The sequence below is a fragment of the Bos mutus genome, chromosome 25 (assembly GCF_027580195.1).
Source record: "Bos mutus isolate GX-2022 chromosome 25, NWIPB_WYAK_1.1, whole genome shotgun sequence".
In the NCBI taxonomy this organism is placed as follows: Eukaryota; Metazoa; Chordata; class Mammalia; order Artiodactyla; family Bovidae; genus Bos; species Bos mutus.
Window position 1 is genome coordinate 384,226 of NC_091641.1, and position 25,599 is coordinate 409,824.

Here is a 25,599-nt window from a genome sequence, read left to right on the forward strand (position 1 = left end):
CGCCGCCGGAGGAGGTGGGGCTTGTGAGTGGCCTCGCGCCTATCCTTGGTGGCGGGAAAACTGGTTGGAGGTTCGCGCGGCTGGTGGAATCGCTGCAATAACTCTGTCTGCTCCTCACCCTTAGATCCTCTACGCACCAGAAGGTAGTTGGTGTTTTTCCGCTTGCACCTGAAGGTTCTAGGCTTGGCCAGTCTTGGCACCTGTCGCCTGAGGAAAAGTTTTCTCCTCAGGGTGATGGCTAGCTCTTATCCTTCTCCTCCGAATCTCTAACCGCAGACTTGCTCCTAAGAGAAAACCAAAAGTAACTCAGTATTATGGTGCGCAGTGTCGAGCTGAGCGAGAATGAGGATCCTGGTGTCTCCGTGGGTTAGGGGTGGGAATGGGGAGGGCGAGCTGAGGGGAAATTGTCTCATGGTGGGTTTGTTGACGGTGAGGAGAGGTTAGAGAGCCACTGTTCTACCCTTAGAGGAGTCATGGACTTCTGGCTCTGTGGTACCTCCGGTCTGAATTGCTGTGCTTTTAAGAGAAAATTGGTGAGGAAAGAGGAAAAATGTGGGTGTCTCCAAGTTCTTCCCTCTGGTTTTAAAAGTGAGAAAAGTGAGATTAGGCCTTTTATTGTTCCAAACCTTGGCAGTCTGTGAGGGGAAATGGTGCAGTGGTCTGGGAGTTCATGGGCATGGCCCCTTGGAAAGAACACAAAATGGCTAGTTTGAGGTTGGCATTATTCCGGGCACCTGTGGAAGCTTTTCAGCGGTTAGATAGAAAGGGTCTGAACCAGGATCAGGGTACTAAAGAGTCTGTCTTGGTGATAATTGGCCATGTCTCTCTGCTTCCTTGCACTCCCTGAACTTTAAGCTTTAGTCACCATTAATTTGAAGATTCCGTAAAAGGTTTTACTTGAAGTAGTTATGACAGTAAATGTCTTGTTTCATTGATAAGTCGTGTCAGACTCTTTTGCAACCCCATGAACTGTAGGCTGCCAGGCTCCTCTGCCCATGGGATTTCCCCGGCAAGGATATTGGAGTGGGTTGCCATTGCCATTTCCAGGGGATCTTCCCGACCCAGGGATCAACTCACCTCACCTGCATTGGCAGGTGGGTTCTTTACCACTGAGCCACCGGGGAAGCCCCAAATGTCTTGTTAGGCAGCCTAGTATGGGTAATAAGGGTAGCTGGGATCAGTTATTTCCTTCTGTCTTGTTAAAAGTTTAGAATCATGCTTGCTGAGCGCACATGAGAGAAGGAAGGAAGAAAGAACAAATTTACTGATGGAGGCATGAAAATGAGCAGGAATGTACATACCATTAGACATTAAGACAAGAAGAAACCAAACTCTAGCTTAAAGGAGAGTTAAAATATAGTCTTTATCTTATTATCTAGTTTTTTGAGAGTTATATTTTATTTGGTGGACATACTGAGGAACTCAAGCCTGGGAGATAGCATCTCAAGTAACTCTGAGAAAAGTGCTTCCTCTGAAAATATAATCTTTATTTATTTTACAATATATATATTTACTTGTTTTGATCATTGTCTAACTACTCCCATTAGAATGTCAGCTCAGTGAGAATAGAAACTTGATCTTTCTTTTTCTCTGCTCAAAATATAGTTTTTTAAATACAATTTTTTGAGGCTCACAGAGTCTGTGTTAGAGGGCAATTCTAAAGTTTTTATTTTTGTTCTCTTAGACCAAGGATTCCAGGGACAATATAAAGAGGGAGTAATTGGATACTTGGGAGAAATTTGTGAACACATTCCGAGTGAGAGGAGGAGGATTAAGGCTTTTTGAAAAATATTGACAAGACTGAATTAAGTTATTTAGCTAAGTCAGTTCTAAAATATTTTGGTCTCAGAATCCCTTTATTTTTAAATTAAATTTACTTATTTATTTTTGTCTGTTCTGGATCTTCATTGCTGCACAGGCTTTTCCCTAGTAGTGGTGAGCAGGGTCTACTCTCTAGTTTCGGGGTGTGGGCTTCTCACCGCAATGGCTTCTCTTGTGGAGCACCGGCTCTAGAGCAGAGGCTCAATAGTTGTGGCACAAATGCTTAGTTGCTCTTCAGCATTTGGGAACTTCCAGGATCAAGGATTGAACCCAAGTCTCCTGCATTGGCAGGCAGATTCTTTACCACTGAGCCACCAGGAAAGCCCTGGAATCTTTTGTAAAATTTATTTTTAAGTTATTTTTTAAAAGGTTTTTTTGGTTGTTGTTTGCCTGCACGGGGTCTTTGTTTCTGCATGTGGGCTTTCTCTAGTTGGGGCAGCAGGAGCTACTCTCCAGTTGCGGTGCATGTGCTTCTCTTTGCTTCTTGTGTTGCAGAACGTGGGCTCTAGGGCACATGGGCTTCAGTAGTTGTGGCTTTTGGACTCTAGAGCATGTGCTCAGTAGCTGTGGATATACAACTAAGCTGTGGGCTTAGTTGTCCCACGGCATGTGGGATCTTCCCTGACCGGGGATCAATCCTGTGTTCACTACATTGGCAGGCAGATTCTTAACCACTGGACCTCTAGGGAAGTCCTCTGAGAATCCTTTTATACTCTTAAAAATTTTGAAGAACTCCAAAGATTGGTTTATATCTCTTTACCTGTGCATTGATACTTAAGTATTAGAAATTAAACTGAGAAAAATTAATCTATTTATTAATTTTAAAATGATGATAATAAACCATTTACATAATGTTAATGTAGATAACACTTAAATGAAAATATAGTTTCCTAAGTGAAAGAAAATTTAATATGAAGAATGGTGTTATTTTACATTTCTGCAAATCTCTCTCATGTCTGGCTTAATAGAAAACAGCTGGATTTTCATCTGTTTCTGAATTCAATGTGTTGTGATATCTTGTTTTGTTTGAAGAATATGAGAAAACTTAACACAGATAAGCAGTTAGAGATCTGCTGAGCTAGGTGATTTCATCTTCTAATCAGTATGATGATTTTTGGTGTTCCAAATGAAAGAAAACTATCTTTTGGAACACCTCATTCACCTTCCCTTGGGTCCCTTTATTACTTCTGAGTTATTTCCCTCTTCTTATTTGCCTTTCTTTCTTATGTCAGTTGAGGAGTTAGGATCTGGTTATGGAAGTTCTTTTACTTTGACATTTAAAGCTTTATTGGATTTTTTCCCCAATATTTTTCATCTAAGATAAAAGAGAAACTAAAATCTCAAATGTTATTCCTGGGTTTAGAGCCCCCAGTCATTTCGTAGCTGACCAGGTAAAAGTTGGTGGTATCTTGTATATTTATTAACTATCTTTAAAATTGTCTTTCTCTCTCTGAAGTGCATTTCAGTATTCGTTATTGTGGAAACAAATACTTAATCTGAAACAGAGGAGCAGAGATTTATCAGACAGTGACTTCCAAACTTTGCCTTCTCTATTTATCAGGATAGAGATTTTCTTTAAAAGTAATGTTCTTCATCACAACCTCACTCTGCATGCATGCTCAGTCGTGTCTGACTCTTTGGGACCCTATGGACTGTAGCCTGGCAGGCTTCTCAGTCTATGGAATTATCTGGGCAAGAACACTAGAGTGGGTTGCCATTTTCTTCTCCAGGGCATCTTCCTGATCCAGGGATCGAACCCACATCTCCTTTATCTCCTGCATTGCAGGCAGATTCTTTACTGTTTGAGCCATAAGGGAAGCTTATACATTTACTATATCTTATTAACTTAACAATGATCCACAATTTTATTTAGTTGGTTGGGGCTTCAGTAACACACTTTGGCCTAGAGAGGTCAGTATAGGCTTAGATAATGATTTAAACTTAACTTGGAAAAATTTTGCCTCTCTAGGTTGATCAAAATACTCTTTTTTAAATTTTATTTTAAAAATAGAATTTAAAAATCACTTTGAAATGGCAGTCTATGTATAAAATACTAGAGTTACACAAGAGGCTACAGTAGAGAGCTCATTTCCACTCTCAGCTACCTGTTTCCACTCAACTGAGACATTTTTGTCAATTTCTTGTGTATTCCTCCAGAGATGGTTAAAGGATACTCAAACATATTGTATAGATGAAAATTTAAAAAAATCAAATTTTGTCATCTCAAGTACACTAATTTCATTTTGCTTTCCTCGTTCAGTATAGTTTTGTAATTCTGATTATCTTCATAGGGACTTCTCATGGTCATTTTTGGAATTTTAGAGTCTGGGAGAAGATATGTTTGTCATTTATTATTATTATTCCCTTTGTGGCCTAATTTTATACAGTTTGTAGCTTCTATTTACGGTTATCGTAAAGAAGGAGACCAGTTTGCTGTAGTGATTCTCCCCCAATTTCCTACTTGCTTTTTCTTTGATTGTCAAATAAGTTTGGGAGTTGGTGAAACGTTAAGATGGAAACCATGATAAAATGTGCTCCTTAAATTGGGCTTTGCTGGTGGCTCAAATGGTAAAGAATCTGCCTGCAATGCGGAGACCCGGGTTCGATCCCTGTATTGGGAAGATTCCCCTGGAGAAGGGCATAGCAACCCACCCCAGGGTTCTTGCCTGGAGAATTTCATGGACAGAGGAGACTGATGGGCTATGGTCCATGGGGTCACAAAGAGTCAGACACAACTGAGCAACTAACACACACTAGACAAGTATAAACGAAGAGGAATTACTGCAAACCAGCACATAGCAATTATTTGCATTTATAGAATTAAGAAAAGGAACAGAAACATACCAAAAAAATTTAAAAAGACTTTATATTCAGCCATGCTGTGGCCACACTAGGTCAAGTCCCCAGTAACTTTTGAATTCATCTTGGAATCTGGAGAGTGGAATTCTACACCCTGAACAACTGAGTGTTTAAGTTGGCCATTTGAGGGTCATAAAATTTTCAGCCCCTTTAGAGAGAAAAATATACGAACCCAAAGATCCATTTTATGCAACTTTTGGATCTCTCTCTTTTTTATTATTACTTATTCATTTTCTTTGTTTCTTTGTCTTTGTTGTTGCTCGGACTTTTCTTTGGTTGCAATGAGCGGGAGCTACTCTCCAGTTGTGGTGCACAGGCTTCTCACTGTAGTGGCTTCTCTTGTTGCAGCACAGGCTCAAGGTGCGGGGGCTTCAGTCGTTGCAGCACGTGGGCTCAGCAGTGGCAGCTCCCGTGCTCTGGAGCACAGGCGCAGTAGTCCTGGCACTTGGGCTTAATCGCTGCATGGCATGTGGGATCTTCCCAGATAAGGGGTTAAACTGATTTCTCCTGCATTGGCAGGCAGATTCTTTACCACTGGCCACCTTGGAAACCTCTTGGATCTCTTTATAGTGGGAGATAGCAGAGTTAAAGGATTGAGTTTCAGGTCGAAGGCCGTCAAAGTACTCAAAACCAACAGCCAGAAATCATATCACTGAGAAGAATAGACATGTTATTAGAATTTAGAAGTCAAAGACCTGGATTCATCTTACTCTACCATGTGTTAACACTGAGGTTTTGGTAGACCACAGCTGTGTAGAAATAATATCAGTAGTGGAAAGTGAAGACTGGAAAATGTATAAGTTCTTGGAACATCATAAGATGAGTCTTGGCACCGTGCCGGGTCACAAATGACATACAGCTAGAGATAGTAACCTCTTCAGCCTTTGGTGTGGCTGGAGGCCTCCTTCTCCCATCCCTCAGTTGTCTATGGCTGTGAGCAGCCTGGTCCTTTTACCCTAAAGTACCTAGAAATATTTTCTGTCTGTTTCAGTGTTTACTTTTAGTGTATGCTTTACATGTGTGCTGTGATGTTAAAACGGGTGTGAAGCACTGAACTACTGAACTAGACTACTGGGATGTAGTGTAGCACAGTTCATGACGCAAACCAGACAGATTCTAATCCTGATTTTACCATTTATCAGCTACTTAATATCTCTGACTCCCTTTCAGTGTCAATTTCCCCAAGTGTAAAATGGCATCAATCTCATAGATTTATTGGGAGAATTAAATGAGATGACATATTCAAAGATTATAGTCAGTGCCCAATAAGTGTATTTATTATTAGTCACAGTTTTGGTAGCAGTAATGAAACATACTGATGTTGTATAGAACATATCTGAGTAGATAGCTACAGATAAACTATGGATATGGAATGAATATGCTAGATTCTTATTACTAGCTTCTCTGGAGACCTCTGTGTTCAGTCACTAAGTTGTGTTTGACTTTTTGTGACCCCATGGACTGCAGCATGCCAGGCCTCCCTGTCCTTCACTATCTCCCGGAGTTTGGTCAAATTCATGTCCGTTGAGTTGGTGATGCTATCCAAATATCTCATCCTCTGCCACCTCTTCTCCTTTTGCCTTCAACTTTCCCAGCATCAGTCTTTTCCAGTGAGTTGGCTCTTCACATCAAGTGGCCAAAGTATTGGAGCTTCAGCATCAGTCCTTCCAATGAATATTCAGGGTGGATTTCCTTTGGGATTGACTGGTTTGATCTCCTTGCTGTCCAAGGGACTCTCAAGAGTCTTCTCCAACACCACGGTTCAAAAACATCTGCTGGTTACTAAATATTTCTGAGCCATGAATAAAAATTATTAATATAAGAATCTAGCACATTGGGAAATTTATTGGACTAGAAGATCTATGTAAAAGGAAGATAATACATTATAGTGATGTTAAAAGGGGGTTCTCTATAAATAGGGATGTCTGAAATAGATAAGTGAATCTACAGTGTATTTGTTTTGAGTATTTAGAAGAACCTTGTGAAAGGTTATTGCTCTGAAGAAAAATCTCACTGTTTAACTCCAGGAAGGTCTATACCCTAATGCCGCTACTCTACTACTACTTTTACTTTTGGCTGTTAAAAACACATCTTGTTTCAATAAGGGTCACCAAATGGGGTTGCTTATGCTAAGCCCCCTATCACTAAACCAAGACAATTTAATTACAGTTTTGGTTCTCTCAGAAATGGAATCTTAAACTAGTCAGGAATTGCCTGATCAGCACTAGTTGGGTAAATCTGCCTGATAGACCCTTAAAGGAAAGTAACCTTGTATAACCAGTTTGCCTTTTTCTTTTTCTTTCTTTCTTTTTTTGCCTAGTATTACACCTGTGTTCCTTATGTCTTCTCCCTGTAAAAGTGTTTAATTTTGTATAGTTCCTTGGAGCTCCTATCCATCTGATAGATTCGATGCTGCCCAATTCATGAGTTGTTGAATAAAGCCAAAAAGATCCTTAAAATTTACTCAGTTGAATTTTGTGTGTGTGTGTTTTTTAACAAATCACTACCACTATCATTTCCACCTACTTATAAGTGCCTACCTCATGTTGGACATAGTTCTAAACACTTAAAACACTAAAGATTGTTGCTAATCTTTAAAACAACCTTCATTATCCTCCAGCATTTAATTGGCACTGCCCAAGAGTAGGATTGTAGTCAATAAGGCAGAAAATGTAGGTTAGGCATCCCAGGCAAAGGATGGGATTGCTTATGCTAAGCCTCCTATCACTAAACCAAGACAATTTAATTACAGTTTTGGCTCTCTCAGAAATGGAATCTTAAACCAGTCAGGAATTGCGTGATCAATACTAGTTGGGTAAATCTGCCTGCTGCTTCTGCTGCTAAGTCACTTCAGTCGTGTCCAACTCTGTGCGACCCCATAGACGGCAGCCCACCAGGCTCCCCACGTCCCTGGGATTCTCCAGGCAAGAACACTGGAGTGGGTTGCCATTTCCTTCTCCAGTGCAGGAAAGTGAAAAGTGAAAGTGAAGTCGCTCAGCCCTGTCTGACTCTAAATCTGCCTGATAGACCCTTAAAGAGTTTATCACCCTGAACCCAAGAAGGCAAGAGGAGAAAGTTTAAAATCATGTTCAATCAGTACTGTATACATATATATATATATATATATATATATATAACTGAATCACTTTGCTGTGTAGCAGAAATTAACATTATAAATCAACTATGCTTCAATAAAATAAATTTTGTTCATCAGAGCATAACTGTTCATTTCTTTTTCAGCAGAGGCATAAAGAAAGTGTAGCTTCTGAGCTGAATGATGCCAACCTTGGAGAGTAAAGAAAGTGAGTCAAGAGTTATTTTCCTCTTCTTTCTCAGTCTTAGGTCATCTGGACACCTTTCCTACCAAAGGGAAGCTCAGTTCATATGTATTTCATGTTCACTTTGTTAAAGTTACTGCTTTTCTAGGCACTTTGAGTAAATATATTTGACTTAGAACAGTCTTACTCAAGAAATGTATGAACTTGTAGGGAGAGAAGAGCCATTTAAATACTTATAAATAACTTTGAATATGGTAAATGCCACAGGATAGATACAAAATATTATGGAAGCTCCAAATAAAGGTACATTTCTTATGCCTGGGAGGATCAGTACAGTTTTCATTGCATCCTTTGTAGATTTTTACTAGTTTTTAAAAATTTTCCTCTAATTTCCCATAACACTTTGTGCAAAATTTTTAAAAAGCAAATTTTAAAAATTTCATATTTGAATATTTCTGTTTTCCTCATACTTGTATTTATCACTTTTGAATTACTCAATGGCTCCTAAACCTGGAAGTGCATCTGAGTTAGCTGGATAGCCTTATAAAATTACAGATTCTTGGGTCTCACTTCAGACTACTTCGTCACAATCTTAGGGCAGGGGTGAGAAGGTGGGGGCCTGGGGAAGTTTGGTAAGGAGAGGCCTAGGAATCTGAATTTGTTAAAAGGTCTCTCCAGATAATTCTGATACTGTCAGTCAGTGGGCAGTGTTTGGCAATTTCTGTGTTAGATTCCATGTTTCACAAATTACATTTGATGACAAAATTTCTTTCAGAATGTGGGAAGGGACCAAAAAATACCTTTGCCCCGCCTGCACAAAAATTGCATAGCCTGATGTCCTATAACCTTAACTCATCAAAGGAGGAGATCCTGGAGATCAGTTCCCCACAGGCAGAGGTCAGGCCAAGCCTGCTAAAGGCTGGGTTAGAGAAGAAGAAGAAGAAGAAAACAACCACAGAGAATGGTCCAGGCAATGGCCAGGAGATACAAGGAAAGGCTCAAGACAGCAAGAACGCAAAGAAAGAAAAGGTAAAAATCAAAAGGATGGCTGTAGTGGGATAGCTTCTTGTCATCCAGCCTGGGCAAACAGGATCTTTCCATTTCAGAAGACATTTAAATATTTATAACATAAATTTGAATATAGGAAATATCACAGGGGAGATTCATCCTGTAGTTTCAGTTTTTTTTTTCTTGTGTGGGGGTGTCTATTCTCAAAGAGGTAAAAAATGTTTTAATGAAAGCATTTAGCAGGGAATACTGGGCAGGTAGGGGCTGAGATGGGATGTAGGTGAGAGTAGAAGTAGAGACTTTATCAGTGTTTTCCTTTTCTTTGACTTCTTACTCCCAGGCGATCTGTGATAGAATTTATGGCATCTTTAGGTTGACTTCATGCTCTTAGTTTTGTGAACTTGCTGCCTCATCCAAAGGAGGTTTCCTCCTTCCTACAGAGGAGGAATGGGGAAAGATGAGCAGTTTTTCTCCCCTACCTGTCTCTCTGCAGGAAAAATCAACTCTTACCAATGCAGAATTTGAGGAGATTGTCCAGATTGTGCTACAGAAGTCCTTCCAGGAGTGCTTGGGTATGGCTTTTAGTGAAAGATAGAGTTTCAGTTAGGCAAAGAAATTATCTGAAGGGTGGAGTAAGTTAATATCATCTCTCCTTCTCTCCATCTTTCTACATAAGGAAATATTAGATGAGACTTCGAAATAGTTTTAAATACTCATCTTGTATCAACAGGACTATAGCTAAACCATCTTAGAAGGTATAGATTTTTAGAAAATTAGATTACCTTGACTTCAGAATATAAATATAGCTTCATCTAGATTTTTAAATGTAATTTAAATTTATTTTTATATGTTTACAATTTTCATAGAAAAGATAAATTATTTTTCCCAGATTTGAAGACCTTAGTTTCCATTTCTTATATATTTCTATTTGCAATACTGTTTTAACATTTGCTCAGGAATTTGATTTTTAGAATAAGAAACTCTGTAGTATAGGCCCTGAAGCCTTACTCCATAAGGTCTTGAGGCTAAGGACAGTGGTTTGATACTTTAAGCTTTTCTTAGGTATACTTCCACTTCTAGAGAAAGCTTGAGGGACAAATGATATAAAAGATATACCTAAAATTTCTGTTATGTACACAAAATTAACATTACCTGACTATCCTAGAATAGGCGAATCCATCTGGAAAAGCTTTCAGAAAGATACAGATTTGTGGTTTTTCCTGAGAATTAAAAAACTTGAAAGTTCTATGGTATGGCAAAAGTCTAAAGGTAAGTTCATTCAGGCAACTGATGGGAGATATGTTAATGAAAGGTTACAGTTTGCAAATAATGGAGTAGTTATTTTCTTTGGTTGCTTCTCTACTTATAGTATTTTCTTTTGGGAGGATGGAATCTAGCCTTGATTTTTCAGAGACTTCCTGTACCCAGCCTACAAGATGTACCCAATTAGACAAGGAACCAGGAATTGCTTCTTCTAATACTTCTGATAATAATGCTGATAGGTAAGTTTATCCCAGTGTAGTGAGTTGATCACAGGGTAGACTTAATACTGATAAATGATTATCCATCTATCTGTCTTTCTATCTAGATGTTTTTCATATCTTGGTAGATTTCTCTCATCTCAGGAAAGATACTTGAACTGGGAAAATAGGCCAGTAAATGGATAAAATGACCCCAGGAGGCCATGGAGAACTTGCAAGTCTTCTGTCCTCCTAACTTTTACCCTTGGGTTTTTTCAAAAGAGGGGTACTACAAATTGCCCTTTTCTGTCTTTTAATTAAAAATCTTATTTGCAGAGACAGAGTAGTGGTACCTCCTATTCTAGAGATTTCAGCCTCTCAGGAAGATGGAATAATCCCTGAGATAAAGATATCTAAGCCAGGCCAGCCAGATTCTGCATCCTCTGAGAAGAAATTCAATAAACTCTCCTTAAGCAAAAGAAAGAAGGAAGCTCGTAAGTATAATCCGATATACTTTGACATCTGGCTCAAGTACTTATTCCATGAAATTAGGGAATGGGACAGTGGGCATACTGAGAATTTTCAGCCCAAGACTTAAAACTAATGAACTGTGATTCTTCTTCCTTCTTTTACTATCTACAAATATTCTCTTCATCCCTTAACCCTATGATGTTTTTCTTTTATCTTCTCAGAAGATGAGAAAATGGAGAAAGACCAAAGTGGACATGAGCACAGACAGGATGACCAACATAAGAAAACTATTCAGGATCATTCCCAGAACAGGGACCAACAAAAAGGAGAAGGAAGTGGTTTTGGTAAGTTCAACCATGGTTTGACAAACCTACTTGGAACTTGAAAATTGGAGGTGGAGGAGAAGGGTAACGACCAGTTAGGATGTTAGAGCAAATTCTCCAAAGACTATAGTTTATCTCACACAGCTACTTGTTAAGAGGATATAGTGCTGAGGAAGAGAGAGAGCTATTTCATTCATTCAGTTATTCAGTCATATAATCCATAGTTGTTGGAGGAAGTTTATTTTTTCGCAGTGCTTGTGGGTTGAATTGTGATTATAGTGAAATGTGTAGGCTTCTTACTATCAGTGAACCACTCTTCCTGTTTTTTTTACAGTTGCCAAGGAGAGATGGGTACTCCTGGAGTAGGTAGTAGAAAGGGAGTATCCAGTAAATAAAATTTGCTTAAAGTTCTGTGAAGGGAAGGAAGACAATGTCCTGAGAGGAAATGGTGGAGATCTAATTAAGATAGGATCAGTCAGAGAATGCATTTGGAAGGAAATAACATTTACGCTGAAAACTGTAGCAAGAGTAGGAGAAGTTAGCCAACTAAAGTGTGTGGGAGAAAGTTTTAGATAAGGTGAAGTTTGGCTTACTCTGGATACCAAAAGAAACCTGGTATAACTGGGATTCAGAGAGCAAGGGAAGCAAGGCTGCAGAGTGGCTGTAGATAAATGGAACTGTTACAGCCACACATTCCGGAAAACAGACTCAGAAGGACAGGGCAGATAATGGAGTGAAATTTATTACACGGGCGGGTGCAAGACAGAGTCTCCTCTTAGCCAAGGACCCCGACCAGCTTTTGTGAAAACCTTATATACCCTAAGTATACCTGCCCAAACCCACCTCCCTAAATTCCCTGGAACTGGTCTGAACAAAGGAAAAGAGAATACAAAGTTAACCCTGATTCATATGCCTTAGGCCTAGGTAGTTAACACTGGACAATTATCAATAGGCCTGTGGTCATACCCCAGTACACATAGTAGAATGTATGATTCTATTCAGTTCCACAGTTAATTAGGGTATTCTTTCAGGCGAGGGAGAGTCTAGGTATGAGCCCTGGGGCTCTTCCTTCCAGGGGCCTGGTTTTCCAATTGGTATGTTGTTTCCATAGATACTGGGCATAGAGCTCAAAAGTCCACAGTCCGGCCCAAGATGGAGTCCCGTTTCGAGATGGAGCCTGTTCTGTCTGTTTCCTCCTTCATAAAGAGGTAGCAGTGGCTAGCTCAAAGACCATGTTACAAAGTGAGAATTTCATCTTAAGTATAGTGGGAAGCCCCTGGTGGGTTTTAACCAGGGAAGTGGCATCCTCAAATTGATGTTTTAAACAGATCCTTTTGGTGATTAATTGGAGAATGGAGTATGAGAAGCCAAGAGTAGACCAGTTAAGAAGTTAGTGCTAGGATTAAATATTTTGGTGGCTTGGATTAGGATGATGAAGGAGACGAAAAGCAAATGGTTTTACGATATGTTTTGGAGATAGGGTTGTCAGAACTTGGTGATGAATTGAATATTGGAAAGTGAGAGAGAAGAGGGTTTGAGCAGTTGTGTGAAAGGAGCAGGTGAACAGCAGTTCTGTAGGATGAGATCAAGAATCTGGGTTTGGACTCATTGGGTTTGAGATTGTTGTGAGACCTCCAAATAGAAATGTCAAAGAGCAAGGTGGCTATAGGAACTGGGAGCTCAGAACAGAGGCCACTGGCATACATCTCTGTGTTGTCAGGTATGAAAATGGGTTTCAAATAGAGGATATGGGTAAGCTGACCTCAGGAGAAAGTGCAGATGGGAGTGAAGACCCATGATTAGGCTTTGGGACTCCAATTTAGAGATTAGACAGAGAATGAGGTGAACCCAATTAAGTTACCAGAAAAATGGAAGGGGAGAGGGGAAAAGGGAGAATGAGGGATCACAGAACCCAAGGAAGCTGGTGTTTCACAAATTAGCATTAACTGAAATGCTCTTTACCTGTGTGTCTATGACATTAGCCTTCATTAACACAGAGCCACATCTGAACTTCAGTTTTCTAACACATCTTTGCTTTCTAAGTTGTTGGAAAGGAAACTCTAAGGAACTGTATGTCTTTAAAACTGTCATAGAAATATGATCCTAAACCATGAATATCTAGTTTTATAGCATTAGGATGATTTTTTACCCATTCATTTCCTCATGAATATTTATATTTTTACAACTACCATTTATTTTCTTGATCTCTGTTCTCTTTTATGGTCCCTGGCCCTTTCTCCCACTCTCTTTTCTAGCCTTGCCAGGTTACCTCTGTAAACATCTACAACTGTCAGTGGCAACTGTCATTTCAAACTAATACATCATTCCCAACCAGTACTTAATTATTCAAAATAACTGAGAAAGTGATCCATAATATGAGATATTTTGGAAGGACCCAAATGTAAGTCATCTACTTTGCTGAGGGATGATTTTGGTGGGATGGAGGGCATCCCTTACGTTTCAGCATTTAAGGTAAACTGACAAGTGAGAGAGTGAACTTACTAGAGAAACATATTGGTTGGTGTTGTTAACTGAATATATGGTGTACCTGGTCAGTGATTTTCTCTAGCAAAGCTCAGTTGAATGAGTGTAGGCACAGAAAAAGAGTGGGTTCATTCAGAATTGTGTTTGCCAGCTGAGTCGGGGGAAGGACAGAGGGAAAGGGAGTTGATGATGTCTGCAAGAGAATCTAAGGAAATCAAATGTGCGTAACTACAGAGTGAAGAAAAGAGGTTGCTACTAGTTGAGAGGAAGGTGGGGCCAGTGGATTGGAGATCTAGATAAAGGGAAAGTTGCCATGAGTTCTTGGAGCAAGGTGGAAGGATGGGGCATTTTTATCAGAGAAGAGTTTAGATAAGTGATTCAGGGGAGTGTACAGTCCCTGCAGATGACTCGGGGGGCCATGCAGGATGGGAGTGGGTTCCTGAGGTGAAGGGGTTACTGAGGTGGCATGGAGGAGAAGGTATGTGGTGCTTGTACATTACCCTTGTGGATATATGGTAATCTATGAGGGCAGGAGGCAGAGAGAAGGAAAAGACTGAACCAGATAGCAGCATTGTCATTGCAAGGGAGATAAGAAGGCAGTGTATCTCATGGCCTGGACCTTAAGGGAGGGAGTGTTTTTATAGAATGGAGGATAGTAATGGTCTGCAAGTGTCAATGGGCGGAAAGGGTGATACTGGCCCCACTTTCTGGCCTGGGGGATGTGAGAAGAACAGCTTCTGCTTAGAGGGCTGCATGGGTCAGGTGGGGTTGGGTTGGGGCAGCATCACCAGATTTCTGCATCACCAGATTTCAAAAAGGAGGCAGAGGTTCAGAGAACAGGTTGAAGATATGTGGATTTTAGTTACTCTTGCCTGGAATTCCAAAGAATATTAATTTCATTTTCATTTCCAAATAATACAGTGGAAGAGTTTGGGAGGGAGAAAGGGGTGTGTGGAGCTTTGGGTCAACCTAGAAGATGTGGGGTAGAGAAAGGTGGGGATGAGAGTTTGGAATGTAATGGATAAAAGAATGTTTGGCCTTTGAGCAGGGCCTGAAGTAAATAGTTGACTGAGAAACGATAGGCTTAAACCTGTCTTTTGGTGAGGGGTGAACTCAGAGCTCTTGGTCCCAAAGGCTGCAACTTGGTGATTTGGTGACAGGTTAATTCAAATAGGACAGGTTAGTTCAAAGAGGAACTCTGGATGCTGTGCACAAAAGAAATGCTGGTTAGTCCTTCAGAAGAACTTTTTTTGTTCTTTAATTATTTTTTTATTGAAAGATAATTGTTTTACAGAATTTTGCTGTTTCCTGTCAAACCTCAACATCAATCATCCATCAGATCAGATCAGATCAGTTGCTCAGTTGTGTCCGACTCTTTGCGACCCCATGAATAGCAGCACGTCAGGCCTCCCTGTCCATCACCAACTCCCGGAGTTCACTCAGACTCACGTCCATTGAGTCAATGGTGCCATCCAGCCATCTCATCCTCTGTCATCCCCTTCTCCTCCTGCCCCCAATCCCTCCCAGCATCAGAGTCTTTTCCAGTGAGTCAACTCTTTGCATGAGGTGGTCAAAGTACTGGAGTTTCAGCTTTAGCATCATTCCTTCCAAAGAAATCCCAGGGCTGATCTCCTTCAGAATGATCTGGTTGGTTCTCCTTGCAGTCCAAGGGACTCTCAAGAGTCTTCTCCAACACTGCGGTTCAAAAGCATCAATTCTTCGGCACTCAGCCTTCTTCACGGTCCAACTCTCACATCCATACATGACCACAGGAAAAACCATAGCCTTGACTAGACGAACCTTTGTTGGCAAAGTAATGTCTCTGCTTTTGAATATGCTATCTAGGTTGGTCATAACTTTCCTTCCAAGGAGTGAGCGTCTTTTAATTTCATGGCTGCAGTCACCATCTGCAGTGATTTTGGAGCCCAGAAAAATAAAGTCTGACACTGTTTCCACTGTTTCCCCATCTATTTCCCATGAAGTGGTGGGACCGGATGCCATGATCTTCATTTTCTGAATGTTGAGCTTTAAGCCAACTTTTTCACTCTCCTCTTTCACTTTCATCAAGAGGCTTTTGAGTTCCTCTTCACTTTCTGCCATAAGGTATACATATATCCCCACCCTTTTAAAACTCCCTCCAATCTCCCTCTCCATCCCTCCCATCTAGGTTGATACAGAGCCCCTGTTTGAGTTTCCTGAGCCATACAGCAAATTCCCATTGACTATCTATTTTATATATGGTAATGTAAGTTTCCATGTTACTCTTTCCATACATCTCACCCTCTCCTCCCCTCACCCCATGTCCATAAATCTATTCTCTATGTCTGTTTCTCCATTGTTGCCCTGTAAATAAATTCTTCAGTACCATTTTTCTAAAAAATATGGAACGCTTCACGAATTTGCGTGTCATCCTTGCACAGGGGCCATGCTAATCTTCTCTGTATTGCTCCAATTTTAGTCTATATGCTGCCAAAGCGAGCACAGTCCTTCAGGAGAACTTTTTAGTAGTGACATGCAGCCAGGAAATGAGGCAGTAGCCAAAAAGATGCCAGGCAGCCTTTTAAAGAAAATGGAAATACAGGAAACACTGCTTTCTGCCCCAGGGGAGAAGAGGTGATAGATGGTTCAGCAGAGAGACTGAGGTGTGAGACCTGGGTTCCAAGTTCAGCTTTGCCCCCAATTTAGACTGACCTTTAGCAGTCAGTTATCTCTTCCGAGCTTTTGGTTTTACTGTTTATAAGTCAGGGCTTGAACAAGTTGATCTCTAGGGCTGTGTGATTCTTGCAGAGGTGGTGGTGGCAGGGAGTATATTAATTTTAATTAAATTGAAGAAGGAAGAACGTATTTTTGAGTCTTCTTATTTCAGGTTTCTTTGCTGTGACAGGTCAATGTCTAGTCTGGGTCCAGTGTTCCTCCCCAAACTGTGAGAAATGGAGGCGGCTACGTGGGAACATTGACCCCTCAGTCCTCCCAGATAATTGGTCCTGTGACCAGAACACAGGTAAAATGGAAATTTCTTTTCAGTTTTTATGTTCCTTTCTTTGTTTCCCTGCTTTCATCCTTTAGATTAAATATGACAAAAATATAGTTATAACTCCAGGGGTCCCTGTAGTTAGCATTTGGGGAGAGGCGGGGATCTTGATGTCTTTTCAAAATGAATTTGGCATAAAGGGATAGAGGAAGACACTCTGAAGAGTAGGGGGGTCCTGGAATCTAAACGATTGTTCTGAGTAAATTCCATCTTCTTCTGCATTGGTTTGACCCTGTTAGTCTGACTAGACTTTTGGTATTGGGTTGGTATGGGATATATGAGGAAAAGCCAGTGAGAAAGATTCAGTGGCTTAGAATTCTAGAATGTTTGACTACTTAAAAAAGATTATGAAGATCTAGTCCTGCCCAGCTATTTTACAGATGAGAAAACAGAATATTGGAGAAATTATCTTCATGATGTTACACAGGTGGAAGCAGGGTCAGACATGTGTAGGTGGAAGTTTGGGATCTCTTTCTACAGAACATAACTCCTGCTTCTCCTAGCTCTAGCTGCATTTCCTTCATGAGCCTTTATTCATCCTTCAGGCCTGTCTTCCAAGTGTCCTTTTGGTCTTACCTGCTGCATATAACAATTTCTTCTTGACCTTTCCTCTGCCCTCATCCAGATTTTCACCTCATGAGGCCCTTTCTTTCCCTGCACTCCTCCTCTCTTGGCAGACTTGCAGTATAATCGCTGTGATATCCCTGAGGAGACCTGGACTGGTCATGAAAGTGATGTGGCCTATGCCTCCTACATCCCAGGATCCATCATCTGGGCCAAGCAATACGGCTACCCCTGGTAGGGTGCCATGGTAGAGTCAGAGCATCCTTCATAAACTTGAGAGTGGTAGCTTCAGGCAGAGAGGGAAGAAAATGAAAGGGATTTATAATGGAAATGTTACCTGCCTTATAAAGAGCATGGGTGAGGGAGAATATAAAGGAATAATCTTGGAGGCTTTGAAAGAGTGATTTCTAGAGATTTCATGGTGGATGTGGTATGTCCCTGGTGAAAAGGGTCAGCCAGTTCTACCCTGAATGGGTAGAAAGAGATGAGTGGCTCTAAGACTTTTTTTTAGACATTAGGAAAGGAGAGATATACAAAGTAAAGAGGAAAGGGAAGGGTGGAAGAGTTTCTTCTTTGGAGATGTCCCAAGTCAGAAGATTTTTGTTCTCAGGGTTGCCAGGAGGCCTAGAAGATAAGATATTTTGTAGTAGGAAGATTCTGAGCTTCTTTGTACATTGATGGAAGTTACCTCAGTCATTTGGTAGTGACCACTGTGGAGGGATGACAGAGGGGTCTATTTGGGGAATCCTTTATTTGCAAAACGTACTGCCCTTTTGTGTGCTAAGTCACTTCAGTTGTGTCCCGACTCTTTGCAACCCTATGGACTGTAGCCCTCTGTCCATGGGATTCTCCAAGCAAAAATACTGGAGTAGGTTGCCATGCCCTCCTCCAGGGGATCTTCCCAACCCAGGGATCGAACCCAGGTCTCCTGCACTGCTGGTGGATTCTTCACCATCTAAGACACAAGGGAAGCCCAGTGCCCTTTCATGTACATGTATATTGATGAGTTTGTGTTCTGCTCATATAACCCCTTCTCTTCCATCCCCTACACCCATCTGTCTTCTCCAGGTGGCCAGGCATGGTAGAACCTGATCCTGACCTGGGGGAATATTTTCTTTTTGCTTCTCATCTTGATTCCCTGCCGGTGAGTTTTCCTGGTTCAGGGTGGGTAGGTGCTCAGGGCAAAGTAATGAACAAATCCATCCTAATAGATGCACAGAGATAGAAATATAGACATAGCCAGCAGACACAAACAGAAACAAATTCTTAGCTAGAGTGACAAATGGATATAGAAACAAATATCTAATTAAATATTTATTAATTACTAGGACATTTGTGATTTTGACAAATAGGCTTTGGTTGGGATATCTGAGGTCAGGATGGAAGAACAATGGAATGAGGTGGGATAGGTGGGTCAGGCTTAAAGGAACAGACAAGGCCCAGCACTTCCTTTCTTGTGAATTCTCAGCTCTTCTCCTGCCTTTTCCTGGTTAGCAGGTCAGAGCAAGAAGAAGGACAAGAGGCTATAACAAAGCTATCTTTTATTACAGTCCAAGTACCATGTGACATTTTTTGGAGAAACAGTCTCTCGTGCTTGGATCCCAGTCAACATGCTAAAGAACTTCCAGGAGCTGACCCTGGAGCTAAGTGGAGTGGTGAGTAACCTTCAGGGGTCAGTTGTGATATAGGGAACTTGAGAAACAAAATCTTCCCTTTATTAAATGTGACTTTTCCTGGAGGAAGCTGTGCCAGGAGGAAATTGCATGTCTGACCAAGTATGCCAGGGTGAGGCTATTCATGAGGAAGACCTTCTACCACGATTGCAGCAGGAAAATGATTTTTCTTAGTTTCATTCCCTGTCTGCAGATAGAGGGCCTTCATGAAGACCATGGTTTTCTGCAGGTTAGCCAAAGCAAGTGTGATAGAAATGAAGGCACAGATTAACTCAGGGTTTCTCAGTCTCAACACTATTGACATTTTGGGTCAGATAATTTTCTATTATGAGGGGCTGTCCTAGGCATTATAGGATATTTAGCAGCATCCATGGGCTCTAATGGCATCTAGCCAGTAGTAGCCCTCACCCTAGTTGTGACAACCAAAAAATTGTCTCTAGACATTGTCAAATATCTTCTGGGAGAAAAATAAAGTCTCCCCTGGTTGAGAACCACTGAAATAACTAAGTGATATTTCCTCCTGGAATTCTCCAGGCAAGAATACTGGAGTGGGTACCCATTCCCTTCTCCAGGGGATCTTCCCAGCCCAGGAATATAATCCAGGCCTCCTGCATTGCAGGCAGATTCTTTACAATCTGAGCCACCAGGGAAGCCCAAGAATACTGGAGTGAGTGTGTTGCCTATCCCTTCTCCAAGGGGTCTTTCTGACTCAGGAATTGAACCAGTGTCTCCTGCTTTGAGGCAGATTCTTTACCAGCTGAGCTACCGGGGAAGCCCATAATCATTTTGGGCCTTACCAGTGAGGCCTAGGAGCTCAGGGACCTTGGATAATCAGGCCGTGAGTATTAAATCAAGTAGCTGGATATAAAGAAACTTGTGAGAAGCTTAAAAGTGCAGTCATCTGAACTCCTTTAATTTTGCCTCTACAAATTTCCATGGGCTTTACTTTGGAGAGGATGCCAAAATGTTGGTTGAAAATATTGCTAGAAATTGATGAAAGGTTTGTTTGGGTACAAGGGAGGACTGTGTTTCTGAGCTCAAAAGATTAAGAATAGGAGTATCATATCAATACCAGGAAGTAGAGATAAATGTAAAGATAATGTCTGGTGAGTAACAGTATGTTGGAGTCACTTCCCTAATGTTTATCACTGACTCTAATCTTCTTTCATTTCAGAGAAAGTGCAAAAATAAGGACTGCAGCCAGAAACTGTTGGTAGCCCTGATGATGGCTCAAAAGGCAGAGCAGATCAGTATTCAGGTGGGAAAGTTTAGATCACACACCTCCTTCTCTTTGGGACTTGGGACGCAAAACAAGTCATACAGTCCCTCCTGTAGAAAATTGGCTCTCCTTCCCTCTTACACAGTCTTAGTTCTAGAACTAGTCTTTTCTTCCCAGGCCAAGTTCCTTTGACTCTTTAAACTATCCATTCTTTTCCCTACCCTTGGACAAATGGAATTTTTTCTCTGTCCAAACAGAGACAGTTTGTGGTAGAGGGAATCCCACCACCCTGTTTAACTTCAAGTCTCAGGTGTATGTACCTTATTCTGTGGAGTTAGTTTTACCCTCAAATCCTGCCTTTGGGTAGGGGGTGGAGAATAACAAACAGTTAATTTCCTCTTCCCAGTTATTAACTGAATTATAAACAAACTGGAAAAAGAAGTTACAATAATATTGTATAATGTTATAGTAGTTAAGTTCTCCAAAAATTTAGATAAACCTAATGTGAAGTTTCAAGTGAAAACGATGTGGAATATGAATACAAACTCTATAACTAGAAACCTTGAAGACAGGGGCAAAACTAGCCCCTGGGAGACCAGTGGATGATGCTTTTGTTTCTTGGCTCCCTCAGGAGCGGGTTAACTTGTTTGGTTTCTGGAGCCGATACAGTGGACCTGACAATGATGGGGAAGAAAAAGGTAGGATAAGTAGGAGGCTAAGGACCAGAGAGGGAGGGAAGGGATTCTTTCATGAGGGCAGCTGCTGAAGCTTTTATTTTATATCCAGTGCCGTCAACCTAGTTCTGGATTCTATAATATGAGGCTTTACATAAATGCCGTTGAGCAAATGTCTGGGATGGATGGATGGACACATGGGTAGAGAGAGGAATGGAGAAAAAAGGGAGTAGGGAGGGAGGGTGCATGTTGACTAGTGATAGGACTTGGAAGAGGGTAGAACCATGATAATCTGACAGCAGATTTTACGGAGAAAATACGACTTGGATATGAAAGACAGAGTTGGAAGATTGATTTTCTGGGATCAGCTCCACTAACTCATCACCTGTTTTGTTGGATAAATTATTTAGCCTTTCCTTCCTATTCCTGTTTTAGACTTAGCGCTCTCTGGGACTAGCAGCTTAGATTCCTGCTTGGAGAAAGAAGAGAAAGAGCCAGAGTTGGAGGAGGATGGAGAGGAGGAACGAGATAAAGCAGTAAGATTGATCTTGGGGATTCCTTTGAGGAGATAGCTGTAGGGCATCTGGTTAGCATGGATTTGTATTTTCTAAGGCACTGTCCTGTCCCTACATCAGGGTAGCCCTGACGGGCTAGTTTTCTCTCTTAGGACTCTTCAGGGAAGAAGAGCCTCCTCTGTCCTCAGTTATTCTAATACCTCATATCTCTAGGAACTTATTTTTTGATGATAATCTCATTTCCTACTGTAGTTCTTTGGTTCTTACTGGAGCAATTTTACAGAATAGCAGGTTGCCTCTCTTTACTTTCTTCCCTGTGTGGACACTTAGGATATTCATTATTTTATTTCCTTAGTCTCTTTTCAGGCATATGAAATGTGGATATTTTTCATCTTTAAAGACTTTTTAAGAGCAGTCTTCGGTTTACAGGAGAATTGAGAGGAATGTACAGAGAGTTTCTATGTGCCTCCTTCCCCCACACATGTATAGCCTCCCCTGTTAGCAACAGCGTCCACCAGAGCAGTGCATTTGTTTGCAGTTGATGAACCTATTCAGTACATTGACACATCATAATCACGCAAGTCCATCGTTTACATTAGGATTTCCTCCTGGTAGTGTATATTCTATGGACTTGGACACGTATCCATCATGATGGTATCATATACTGGTACACAATAACTTGCTGGGATTTTGACTGAAGTTAGATCGATTCTGTAGATCAAACTGGGAAGAATTAGCATCTGGAACTTCCTTAAGTACACCCATCATTTCTGTAGCATCCTACTCTATTAAATCACAATTATATGACTTCATTTATATTTTATTTTTCTCAGGATCCAACTTTGCTTAATCCCAAGCCAGCCAAAATTCAAACAAAAAAACCCAAGACAAGAGGTAAGCAGGATAATTGGAAATGAGACATGTGTTCCTGTTAAGGCAGGGCAGAAGCAGAAAGTGCAAGGAGTCTGCAGGTAGCTGGGCCTTACTGACCTCTCGGCTCCAGAACCTGAGAAAATGGGTAAGACTCATGCTAATGTGGTCAGGGAATCTGTAGCTTCTCACTTCTGTGAGTTGAATTACAAAATCTTAGGTTAAAGGTGGAATGAATATTTTAAATTTTTAGCCAAGAAGGATGACTTCATGGGGAAGGCAGGTTTTGAGGTGAACTATAAAGAGAAGACGACCCAGGGAGAAAGAAAAGAAATATTTGGGGGAAAAGAAAGGAACCAGAAGGACTCACTAGATTGAAAATGAGCAGAAGACCCAGGGCAGAGACTAAATGTTTGGAGTTTGTGGACCCTAACCACACTGTCACTCAGAAATAAACCAATGTCCTTCAGGATTGGGGGTTGGGAGTGATGCCGGTGGAGCAGATGAACGAGATGGGACCCTGAAAAGGAGAACAACAAAGAGATCTCTGTTAAACGAACCTGCACCTCCACCTGTGCCTATAATGGGAAGGACAAAAGGGCATGGAAATTCAGGATCTGAGCAGCCGGGTAAGACCCAGACTTGGGGACTGTGGGGAGTGAGGCTCACGTCTGCAGGTTTCCTGCTCTGATCGTTCCGTAAAACTTCCACAGCTTTTCATTACTTTGGAAAAAAACAAAAACAAAAAAACACACAAAAGTTTGGCCAAAAGGGCATCATCTAAATTGCAGAACACAACACACACTGTAGAAACATTTTATGGTTATTATTTGATTTTATTCAGGGACATACAGGGATACAACAATGGTAAGGAGGTGAGAAGTAACATTTATTGATATTTTTGTGGGCTGGCTGGATAGATACTTCTATACTTGTTCCCTTTAGTTCTTTCAGTGTCTCTATCACTGGATATCCGCCATTTTAAAGATACGGAGACTGAGGTTCAAAGGGTTTAAAGTTTTCTCGAGGTCCATAAATCCAAGTCTTTCTGATCCCAAACCCCATTTTCTTTCTATAAAGAAAAGTCATCTTTTCCCAGAGATTGTTGTGGAAATAAAAGGTTTAGGAGTTGGACTTATACAAGGTGAGGACAGATTACCCGATAAGACTCTCAGTTTTGTCACTTTTTCATTTAGATCCTAAGAAAAAATTTAAAGCTCCCCAAAGCAAGGCCCCAGTAAGCAGCCTATCTGAAGAAAAAGAAGCTAGACTAGTGCCAGAAGTCCTGATCGCACCAGCTCCTTGTGGGGCCTGTCATGTTGTGGGGGAAGAAGGGCCTGAACCCCAGCATGCTGGGAGTGTGCCTTCTGATGATGGAGCCTCCAGTGACCTGGATCTGGACCAACTCATGGAAGATGTTGGAGAAGAGCTGGAGCAGAGGGAGGAGCCGCAGCACAGAGTTGACAGGGGGGAGCTCGCTGTGGCCTTCTGTGAGGAATAGCTGTGGACTTGTGCCTCCTTCCTGCTCTCTCACTCCTTCCTGTGTGAAGAGCCTCTCAGAGGATCCCCAAGAAGCTGATAAGTGTTGGGGTTGTTCACTGGCTGTGAGGTTACTTTGCTAAAGTCAGAGTTGTGCAGTTCTTGTTAATAAACCAGGTTACTGGTTTACTTGGTTTGGTTTGTCTCTAACTACTTGGTCTTTTTTGGCTTCTTCCTTTTCTCCTCCATGTCACTGGGCACATGGTCCTTCTGGTGGGAGACCTGTCAGTATAGGGATCTGGGAAGGCGATGACACCTGAGTCCTGGGAGAAGGACATTGAGAAAGCAGGTCTGGGTTCACAACCTGCCTCAGCCACTTACTAGCAACATGGCCTTGGGAAAAGCACTGTGACCATCCTGGTTCTTATCCTGTCTCAGATGGTGTATCCAGTGCCATATAGAGTGATTGATGATGCTGAAATGAGGCCATGTGTGTAAAGTGTGAACACATGACGCATGCTAGTTATTATCCTAAGGAAAGTAGAAGGGTTAGATTAGGGGGACAGACCTTGGGTTCCAGATTGATTACCAGTGTTTGGGGATTTACTTGTCTCTGGCCTGAGGTAGTCACTGAACACAGTACTAGGGGAGGGATCTAGGCGTGAGCTAGCATTCATGGTTCATTTTTTTTAACTTCTGGAAAGACAGAAGTTGAAGGTGACATCAGCTTTCTCCTTAGATGTGTTCAGGGAGATTGTACAGGTAGGTTTATTTTTGTGGTGAAAGGCTGGGAAGTTGAAGAGGGAATTGGAGCGGTGGCTGTGTGACTCTCAGGTCCTTGGTGGCCGTCAGCACCTGCCGGCTTCTGAGTGATCTGTGTGTGGCCGGGGTGATTGTGGGGAACTGAGATTGCTGTGCGCAGCTGACTTGAAGGAGGTCCTCACTCAGTCCCACTGCTTAGGTCTTTAAGACAGAGTATAGGGTCTCTTCCTGGGGGCCCCCATGGAGAGAGGGCAAGGGAGGCACTGCTGTTGCTGGTGAGTTTAACCTAGAGAGGGCAAGGGAGGCGTAGAGGACTCCTCCGCTGCCACCACCATCATCCTTGGGGAGAAGGGAAAGGGCAGTGGGTGAGACAGTTGAAGGGCAAGAGTCCCATCTCAGAGCCACGATCCCACAGCTGATGCCCTGACTACATTGCAGTCCCTCTGTTCTTCCACCCCCTGCTTCTCCAGACTTCCCTCTCCTTTCAGGCCCTAATCAACGCTGCTTACCTTGGCATCCGGCTTGGGGTCTACATATTCTCCTAGAAAAAATAAACATGTGCCAGGATCAGGTGACCAGGCAGCTAGGGTAGAGAAACGGGCAGGGGCTCCAGCAGTGAGGTCATCTCTAGGTCAGGACCAGAGTCTCAGGGGAGGGTGGGTGAGGCAGGGGAGAGAGGAGGATGCTGAGGGCACCTGTGTGGGGAGGGGTTGTGGGGAGGAGGAGGAAGACCCAGGTGAGAGCGGGGATGATGGCGGCAGGGCTTACCTTTATTCCCGATGTTCTCGTAATTCTCTTCCGTGTTTTTGAAGGACTCCCTGAGTGGGAACAGGAGGGCAGTGATGTGTCAGAGTCTGGGCAGAAAAGAGCTACCACCTGCCTCGGGCTGCTCCTCTCACTGGGGGCTCTGTGACCTGCCTGGTCACACTCGGAGATGAAGGCAGAGGTTTGAGGCTCAGATGGAGGCTGTCTGGACAGGGATGAGGGGCCGTTTTCAGTGTAGCCCCATCCCTGAGAGCTGACTGGGGTGGACTCTTGCAGAGAAGTGGGTTTATTGAGGGGAGCAGGGAGGAGAAGCAGGACAGGGTGCCTGTCATTTCTGTGGCAG

General features: G+C 42.0%; 2 protein-coding genes and 1 non-coding gene across 3 annotated transcripts in view; 1 reads left to right on the forward strand and 2 right to left on the reverse strand.

The window, feature by feature from the left end:
• On the forward strand, positions 1-23,758 carry ZCWPW1 (zinc finger CW-type and PWWP domain containing 1). The gene is made up of 17 exons (XM_070362463.1): positions 1-143; positions 7,921-7,982; positions 8,734-8,987; positions 9,460-9,538; positions 10,378-10,468; positions 10,763-10,920; positions 11,119-11,241; positions 16,589-16,705; positions 17,413-17,533; positions 18,368-18,443; positions 18,850-18,954; positions 20,147-20,230; positions 20,823-20,889; positions 21,301-21,401; positions 22,214-22,274; positions 22,721-22,879; positions 23,447-23,758. Exons 2-17 carry the CDS (start codon positions 7,955-7,957, stop codon positions 23,749-23,751), a joined length of 1,929 nt encoding a protein of 642 aa, XP_070218564.1. The 5' UTR covers positions 1-143; positions 7,921-7,954; the 3' UTR covers positions 23,752-23,758.
• Positions 16,080-16,186, reverse strand: LOC138985658 (U6 spliceosomal RNA). The gene has a single exon (XR_011462703.1). It is a non-coding gene; the product is annotated as a U6 spliceosomal RNA (small nuclear RNA).
• PILRA (paired immunoglobin like type 2 receptor alpha) overlaps positions 23,702-25,599 on the reverse strand; it is a 15,455-nt gene continuing 13,557 nt past the window's right edge. The window contains exons 5-7 of the mRNA XM_070362464.1: positions 25,260-25,309; positions 25,001-25,032; positions 23,702-24,830 (exon numbers count right to left, since the gene is read on the reverse strand). Of these exons, the coding sequence (XP_070218565.1) occupies positions 24,687-24,830; positions 25,001-25,032; positions 25,260-25,309 (226 nt within the window). The 3' untranslated portion in view covers positions 23,702-24,686. The remainder of the gene's footprint in view (positions 24,831-25,000; positions 25,033-25,259; positions 25,310-25,599) is intronic.

Coding starts and splice junctions, on each gene's coding strand:
- ZCWPW1 (XM_070362463.1), top strand. CDS start 7,955: ATGATGCCAACCTTGGAGAGTAAAGAAA. Junction 10,921..11,118: donor CAAAAGAAAGAAGGAAGCTC/GTAAGTATAATC, acceptor TTATCTTCTCAG/AAGATGAGAAAATGGAGAAA. Junction 22,275..22,720: donor AAAAAAACCCAAGACAAGAG/GTAAGCAGGATA, acceptor AATGTCCTTCAG/GATTGGGGGTTGGGAGTGAT.